The sequence below is a fragment of the Hipposideros armiger genome, unplaced genomic scaffold (genome assembly GCF_001890085.2).
Source record: "Hipposideros armiger isolate ML-2016 unplaced genomic scaffold, ASM189008v1 scaffold_926, whole genome shotgun sequence".
NCBI lineage: Eukaryota > Metazoa > Chordata > Mammalia > Chiroptera > Hipposideridae > Hipposideros > Hipposideros armiger.
In genome coordinates, this window is record NW_017732276.1 from 432,471 (window position 1) to 440,757 (window position 8,287).

Here is an 8,287-nt window from a genome sequence, read left to right on the forward strand (position 1 = left end):
AGCAGGCATGCAAAATAGTTACCTTTTAAATTTTCTCATGTACATATCTTAACATTCCTACTTATAAGCTATAATATGTTTAAAGTATTTAATAATTTTTAAACCAAATATTTTAATTGACCTAAGTCTAAGTGGGGACAAAAACAAAAGCTTCCTCCCCTGTCTCAACAGATAGTAAACTTTATTCCCCAAATTGATATATAATTTTATTTTACATATGTCATCCTTAAAATTCCAAGTGATGAAAATTCTTATTATCACTACAAAATTAGAAATGATTTCCCAGCAGCAGTCTACCCCACACACTTATAGCAAGCCAAGCCCTTGGGAATTACACAATAAGTGACGTGCTGGTGGCAATCAATGATAATAGTTGAACAAACTTATTTTTATTTCAAATTAAATAAAGCTTTTCATTAATACAAACTAAAAAAATTCTTTTTTCTTTATTTAACATCAATATAAGAGTAGATAAAATTAAAAACCTTTAGTGTGTTCAAGTGTGTGGCAAAATAGAAAATGTTTCCATGACATTAGGTAATCAGGTAGGGAAAGCAGTAGTTTGTTTATCCATTTCAAAAGCATTCCAAATAATCATAAACACAAATTCAGATTGCTTGGTTCTTGGTCATTTATGGCTTAAACTACTAGATTTGAAAACCACTTCAGGTTAAAATAAATTTATATAAATAATGCATAGATTGTATACCTAGGAAATCATGCAATAAATAAGTGTTCTCATGTACATTGGAATCTTAGTGATGAAAGGGGCCTGCAGGTATGAACAGTAATGTTTCTTTCCTTTTACCAAGACACTATGCCCAGCAAGATCCTTGCTTTTGGCCTGTTCAAGATCCTATTTGCCAGGTCATCCTGATTTTCTCAGACTGATACAAGAAGCCAATGTCACAAGACATCTGCAATAAGGAACTGACTTGCCTCAAGTGCAGGTGCTGTGAGATCCAAGCCAGGCAGAACGAGACTCTCATGATCCCGCCACCCTGCTGCCAAGTCACTTGGAGTTCTTGACTAGCTAGAAGATCAAATGGGTAAATGCTTAGAATGACCCACTGGAAATGTTTATTATTTTAGTATCTTTTAAAAATCTATCTGCCCTTTAAACCTATTTCATTTGAGAACTGCCAGGATAAGATCCACTCACTATTCCTGGTTCTGATATGCCCCTACAACATGAGAATTAAACTGAACGACAATGATTGTAATGTCATCTCTGTACATCCGAGCAAGCTCTTCAGGAAGACTCAGCATTTTGGAGAGACGCTCATGATCAACAGTCCCAAACTCGTTGTTGCCCACAGCATGGCGAATAAGATGGGTTGCTGCATTCTGATCCTCGAATACTGAGGACATCTTGGCTCTCCTTTCTGTTAAAAGGCCATGCATCTGTCCTAGAGTCACCTTGTAGCCACCAACAGCTATTGGCTGTTGGCGATGCATGCCTGTTAGGTACTCACCCACAATCCTAACCACATCCTGCCTGTGCATTGTCTCCCACAACCCATCAGTAGCCAACACCAGAAACTTATCCTGTGGCCTTAATCGGTGGTAAGTTACTTCTGGCTCAGCAGTGAGATAAGGAGGTGTGTGATAATTAGGAGGGATAAACTTGGTATATTCATTGTCATTCAACTGGTCAGGGCCAGATTCTATGACTCTCTTTTGAAGGTCAATGCTCCATTTGAACTTTACATCTCCAAAGGCCCTAAAAGGCATCAGCAAGCCAAGCAGACGATCCTGTTTCACCACACTCTTGGCCTCATTCTTTGGGTGTTCCAATTTCAATCGTTCCAGTTCTCTTTCATTCTGAGCATTGTGGTCATTAGAGAGAGTGACTGCTGACCAAGAGCCGTCCTCTTCCTGCACACCCAACATGGCTCTGCTATCACCAGTATTGGCCACATGAAGATCGACACCATCCACATGGGCCACACAAGCAGTGGCCCCAGAAAATGCCACTCGAAGCACCAGGTAGTTGAGGAAAGAATTTGGATCACCAACTTGAGCCTCCAAGGAGATGTCGTTATCAAGTCTCTTGAAAGCATTAATTAGAGCCTCCTTAACATCAATATCAGCTGACTCCCCAGTGTTGAGGTCTATAAGCTCTTGCCAGTAAGTCCTCAAACTGTTGAAGTACAATTTGGATGCCTCCTTACTGAAATAATCATTTGGATGCTTGTGCCACTGGAGAATGGGTAGCAGTGCCCGACCACTCTCCACTGCATTTTCAATCTCTAGCAAAGTCTCATGGGGTAACAAAGAGACAGCAATATAATAAAAGAGTCGTTCACTAACTGCTTGGGAGCAAGCACAGCCTGCATGGCCATCAAAAACCCCCAAAAGCATCCCTCTGGTCTGCAAGCAGGTTGCTGCACTTCTCCGGTCCTCGATAGGTGCATTTGCAGGTAGTTGATTGCTGTCAAATCCAAGGACAGAACTGACATTTTTGCCATCAAATTCTGGCACTTTGAAACTGTATTCATTAGCTTTTAGGATGCTGTTGACTTGTGGAGGTGTGAGATAGAATTTCTGTGGTGTGGAAGCATATCTCCTTCCCTGGGTGTATTGCCACCAGTTCTCCTTCGGCCTGCAAAAGGTAGCATACGCCGGATGGGGTGTATATCTCAGGCGACTCTGAGGAATGTAAGAAGATGAACAGCAGAGATGCTTGTGGTGGCAGTAACACGCAGTGCCATAGATTCTGCTCAGTTCACAGTTACGGATCAGAGGAAAAAACAGCTGAGTTGGTGCTGGCATGGCATCAGAAAACAGCGGCAGGCTGGAACTTCTGACTGGGATTCCTAGACCGCAAATTACACAGGTACACACAAATAAAAGTTATATTTCAGATTACCTTATCTTTGCTTTTATAGCAAATATTTAGCAGATGAAACTACATGCTAAGCCCTGCGCTAGGAAGTACTATATGTTATACCTACATCATCTACTATTTCTACAGGGAATACGCTGCTGAGCACAGCTCCCAATCATTTATGGAGACATGACTGAAATTTAGTCCAGCTTTATCTTTCTCTTTTCTTCATATTTCTTTGTGTAGCACAAACTCTGCAGGATGTGTAGTAGCTTTCTGGGGAAAGCTGAGAACACGGATGTTATATAACATTATGTAGTGGCAGTCTACCTGTCCAATCCATCCTTCTCCCTCTCTATTCTTAAAAAAGGGCCTTGGAAGTCCCATCTTGCTCAGCGACTTCTCCCATTTGTGAAGATCTTATTTCTAGACCTGAGATTAATTGTTAGCATTTGATTACACATGGCTATCACCAAATAAGTATTAGGATGCATCTCCAACATAAGTATATGTAAGTTATACTTTTTGTACAACTATTTGTAAGTTATACACACATACTACTGTATTAATATGTTCATTATAACATACACAGAAAAATTTACATAATGAATGAAGAGAAATTCAATATTCCTTTCCTACACCTCAGTGGATGATCTTGCAAACAATGCTTTCAAGACCACTGTGCCAATTGGGTGAGCTTAGGGACATAGGTCTGCCACCAATTTGCCAAATTAATCCTGTATAAATTGGCTCACCTCTTTGGGCCTCAATTTCCTAAACTGTAAGGAACCACATCAGAACAGATGCTGTCTAAGGCCTCTTCTGGGATTCTATGCTTTCATAAGTGTTTGTTGAAGTGAGGCTTTGAAATCAAATTCAGGTTTCATTTATTCATTGTTTAGTTTTACTGTGTCCTTCATAATAAAAAAGTTTAGGCATTCTAGTAACTCCAAAACTTTGTTAGTAACATAAAATAGTCTCAATTCTGGAATTTGATTTACTTGCTAGTATTTTCTTCTGCTTACCAGCCATAAAGGAAAGCTACAGAAATATTATTATCATCTACTATGGACCCCAAGTGGAATTCACCACCAAAAAAAAATATTTTCTCTTACAATAGAAAAAAATTTCCTATTTGCCCTTGGGAAGCAATAAAGAATAATAAAATATTAGTCTGATAGTCTAAGGTTTGAATAAGAAAGGTACAGAATTATAATCATGAATATAGCTAAATCATATCACTCAGTATATGACATTGAAAAGATTTTGCTGGGCATTTATCTAGAAATTTTAATGAATGTTTACCATTAACCCAGATAATTTATGCAAGAAAAAAATTTTCCTTCTTTCTCAATAATATTTCCCCTGAATTCTTGAGATATTGTCTCAAAGTATTCATCTGGCCAATAAAGAAACAGGCTTTCCAAATACTTTAAATAAGTAAATAAATGCAGTAAATAAAAAGAAATAAGGAAAATAAAACCAACTGAATTTTAATATCAGCTATTCCTTCCTAAGGATGGACCTATTAAGGAACACAAAATTTACAAATATCATAAAGCATTAGCTATGTATTACACTATTTTTGCATAACCTCTTTTGAAGAGTAATTGGAGAAAAATTGACAAGTGGGATGTGGGAGAGCAGAGAAAACCAAACACTGAATAATTGACCCTTGTTTGCTTCTGAAATAAGCATTGCATAAGCCAGTTATACAGAATCCCTTTTTTATTTTTTTATTTTTATTATGAAATACACATTTTTTTAAAATGAGTTTCAGCTGTACAACACAGTGCAATAGTTATACTTTTTACCCCTCAAAGTGACAAACCCTCTCCCCCAATCCGCTGCCCCACTTCCCCCCCATATCATACATATCTATTACAATTCCCTTGACTCCAAAATCCCTTTTGCAAGTAATAAAAAGTACTATTATTTTAACTGCATTACTTAAGAAGGGATTTGTTTACAAAATTGAAGACAAGATTAAGTAATAAAAGGTAATGATTAGAATTTTTGAAATAAGATCAATAACTAAATAAGCATTCCTAAATGCAGTGATGAAAAATAGAAATTCCAGAAGAAAAGGAACCTATCAAAACTAACCACATAAATAACAGTACATCAAACTGAATACCTTAAAGTCATCCAAAGGTTAAGTGTACATTACTGAGTCAGGAGATGTGCTCAAATGTTTAGCCACATGACACTGGCTCCCAGACATGAACCATATATCTTGTTAGGTTTGCATGCAGAAAGCACATTAACTCACTTCATGCTCTTGTATAAACAATTTCTATTATTAAAAATGTAAACAGATGAAAAATCATTTTCTCCATACTTTATATGTTTATATTTGTGCTTACTTTAAAATTTAAGAATCCTACAGGGAAAAAAAAGTGTGTTTCTGATGGAATATTGATTGAATCAAAGTACTATGTGTGTGTCTGGAAGGAAGGGTTTGATAGATGTATAACTGTGTAACAGGGTTTCCTTATAAGATGTCTGATCAAGGAATAATAAGTCCAGGAAACCTGCACTTTTCTTAAATGCCTTTGTTTTGAAAATTTTTCTGCTTTTGTAGTTCATTGCAAAATTAATGAAATATTGTGATAAAAGAACTAATGATTCATGTAGCAAATGCTTTGAATAATACGTATATTCAAACAGCAAGCACTCAAATAATATACTACCTTTTTCCTTCAAAGCAAAAGTTCTCAAGACTGAAAACAAAAAAGCAGAGAGTGAATTTTATCAACTGTATCTCTCAGTTATTCAGCTTAGCGTATGGACTGAAATTGCATCCCAATTCCCCAACTCCCAACATGTCTTCAAAGAACATTCTTAGGGAAGGTGAAATTCAAGAAAACCCTGCTCCGTAAATAATGAGCATTCTATCTTCATCAATACAAGTGATATATTCTCTCCATCAGACCATATACCCTTAGAAGTCAAAGTACTTTCAAATGTTTTCAGAAACCATAAGTGAGCAAACACTCTGAGTATCTTCCTGAATATTCTGTGATTCAACAACAAAAAAACCTATGACAACAAAACTTTTGTTAATGAATTTGCTAAATGAACGAAGTAGAAAGCTCTTGATTAGGCAAAGAACAGCAACATGGTACAGTTGTTGGTAAACTGAAGCAGTGTCAAATTTTCAAGTCATTTTTGACCACGTTTTCATTGAAAAGTTCCTATCCCATGATCCAGACTGAGCCACGTTATATGCAGCATCTTCGTCCTAAGAGGATTTGGCCGCTTTTGCCAATGACTAATAAGGAAAGATGTGCTGCAACCCAAAACAGGAAAGAGGCCCATTCTTATTGATGTGCTCAGCAGAGCCGGTGCCAAGAAATAATTCCACTTCATCAATAAACCCGTGGAACAAATTAATTAGAAAATGCTGTTACTGCACCGGCTCTTACAGCTCTTTAAGTCTGCAAAGCTTTGGGTGTAAATTTTTAAAAATGCTATACTAGTCATTAAAAGTGTCAGAACCTCCAGTTTATGTAATCCGATTGCATTAACCACCCTGCATAAAAGCATTGCGATTTTTCAGCATTTTCTAGAAATGTCTAGCCGTTTCACAGCTCCTGTTATCTCTACATGAATGAAGAAACCGGTTTCCCTCGGAAGACACGAAGCCCCAAGCTAGCACCTGTTTCATTAGTTTCCTTTGTCCCTGCCTGAAAATTGCATTCACCAAAGCATCAAAGCTATCACAGTCCGGGAAGCCTTTGTCTCCGTTTTCTACCTACCTAGTAATTCCAAGCTGAGCCACCTAAAACCATCCACACACAAAATCAGTCACCATGCTTTCTGAATACCCAACGCAGGGCTTTAAATGAATACCTACCAATTCGTCTGGGCCCAGGACACACACACATTTTCCTGTCATCATAATACGGAGCCGACAACATCCACAACCCGCGCGGGCAGCAGCAGCGACAGCAGCACCGGCCCGTTGAAAGCAAGGCAGATGCTCATTAGAGGAGGCAGCAGCGGGGGAGGCGGGAGCGGAGGAGGGGCGAGGTCTCGCTCCAGTCCGGTGACTGGGGCTGGGCTGGGAGGGGGAAACAGGACGGAGGGAGAAAGGGGAGGGGAGGAGGAGGAAACCAAGCAAACTAACCAACCCACCCCGCCGGAAAAGCAGAGCCACAGCCCGAGGCGGCGGAGGCCCAGACGCGGGCAGAAGCGCGCCCCGGGACAACCGCCTCCATCCAGCCCGAGCGCCGAACCCTTGGGCGCGCTGTATCCTCAGTCGGCTGCCCGCCCCGCCCGGCCCCACGCGGCGACGGCTGGGGTCCAGACCAGGGGCGGCCCGCGTCGGGCTGCCAGTGGGGGTAACCCCAGACACCTGGGTGTGTAAGCAGGGACCCTCGAACAGAGACGACGGGGAGCTCACCCTCCGCGGATCCCCACAGCGCCGACAGCGGATCCAGCGGGGCCGCCCCCTCCCCGCGCCCGCGGCGTCCCCCAGAGCCGCCCCCACGGCCCGCGGGCACCTGGCGCTCCGAGGCTGGTCCCTCCCCTGCCCTAGCCGCCGCTCGCCCTCCGTAAGCCCGCAGCTGCCTCGCCCTACGCGCCGGCGCCCACTCACAACTCTGGGAGGGTAGAGGACCGGGCGGCTCACGGCCGGGAACTGAGAATACGAACCCGGCACGGCAGGGGATGAGCCGCTTCCTCCCGCTGTGGAGGCAGCCTCAGCAGCGGTCCTTCCACACAGCTGGGCGCAACTCCCCGGAGCGCGGCCCTCCGCCCCCCGGCCGGCCCACTCCGCGTCCCCGCCTTGGTTGGCCACCACCCTGCCCCGCCCGCGCGTTCGGGTCTGGGCCTTCCCGCTTCCCGATTGGCTGCACTGTGGCGAGGGGGCGGGGAGGAGAAGAGCGGGCGGTGGCTGGGGTGCAGGGGCGGAAGAGCGGCGCGCGGCCCGCCAGCTTTGTGACGTCATGAGGGTCAGACAATTCCTTCCATTCGGCGCGAGCAGCCCATTGGTTCCACGGTTCCGCTTCACGTGACAGCACCCGGAGGCGCGGTGTAAGGTGGGGCTGTGCTGGATATCGGCGACCTGTGGCGCCGGGTGGGGGTGACGGGACTGGCGGGGGAGGGAGGAAGCACCTGAGCCGGCCTCAGCATCCCCACGCTCGTGGGGCCCCGGGAACCGTCTCCTCCCTGCTAGGCGGGCTTCCGCAAATCCCCGGCAGCTCAGCGAGGGACCGGCCGTGGCCTGCCTGGCAGCCGACCCTCCCCCGCGCCTCGCTGATGGGCTCAAACTTGGTGAAACAGGCCGCGGGGGCGGCACCCTGCCCAACGGGGAACTAAATTCCCTGCTGCCCAACCCTGGAATATAAGGCACGACACCGGGCCGGCCGAGTGGCGCGATGGTTAAGAACTCGCTTGGGATGCCAGAGGGCCCCGGTTCGGATCCCACATATGAGGGCCAGTGACACTGCC

General features: G+C 43.7%; 1 protein-coding gene and 1 long non-coding RNA gene across 6 annotated transcripts in view; one reads left to right on the top strand and one right to left on the bottom strand.

The window, feature by feature from the left end:
* Positions 1-613: 613 nt before the first annotated feature.
* Positions 614-7,675, bottom strand: PDP1 (pyruvate dehydrogenase phosphatase catalytic subunit 1). Of its 5 annotated transcripts, none has more exons than XM_019630656.1 (3): positions 7,490-7,518; positions 6,690-6,724; positions 614-2,819 (listed from the first exon to the last, which is right to left on the bottom strand). In XM_019630656.1, exons 2-3 carry the CDS (start codon positions 6,718-6,720, stop codon positions 1,162-1,164), a joined length of 1,689 nt encoding a protein of 562 aa, XP_019486201.1. In that variant the 5' UTR covers positions 6,721-6,724; positions 7,490-7,518; the 3' UTR covers positions 614-1,161. The 5 variants fall into 5 exon arrangements, with proteins under 5 accessions (XP_019486201.1, XP_019486203.1, XP_019486199.1 ...); XM_019630658.1 differs by lacking the exon at positions 7,490-7,518 and adding an exon at positions 7,239-7,257; XM_019630654.1 differs by lacking the exon at positions 6,690-6,724 and having other exon boundaries at positions 7,490-7,675.
* Positions 7,676-7,779: 104 nt separating this feature from the next.
* Positions 7,780-8,287, top strand: part of LOC109375319 (uncharacterized) — a 16,115-nt gene continuing 15,607 nt past the window's right edge. Inside the window, exon 1 of the long non-coding RNA XR_002122546.1 lies at positions 7,780-7,875. This is a non-coding gene — a long non-coding RNA (uncharacterized LOC109375319). The remainder of the gene's footprint in view (positions 7,876-8,287) is intronic.

Excerpts from the sequence above, each read along its gene's own strand:
- PDP1 (XM_019630655.1), bottom strand. The coding sequence starts at position 6,753 with ATGTTGTCGGCTCCGTATTATGATGACAGGAAAATGTGTGTGTGTCCT. Across the intron at positions 2,820-6,689 it reads TCCTGGGCCCAGACGAATTG|GAATCCCAGTCAGAAGTTCC; the intron begins GTAGGTATTCAT and ends TTTGCGGTCTAG.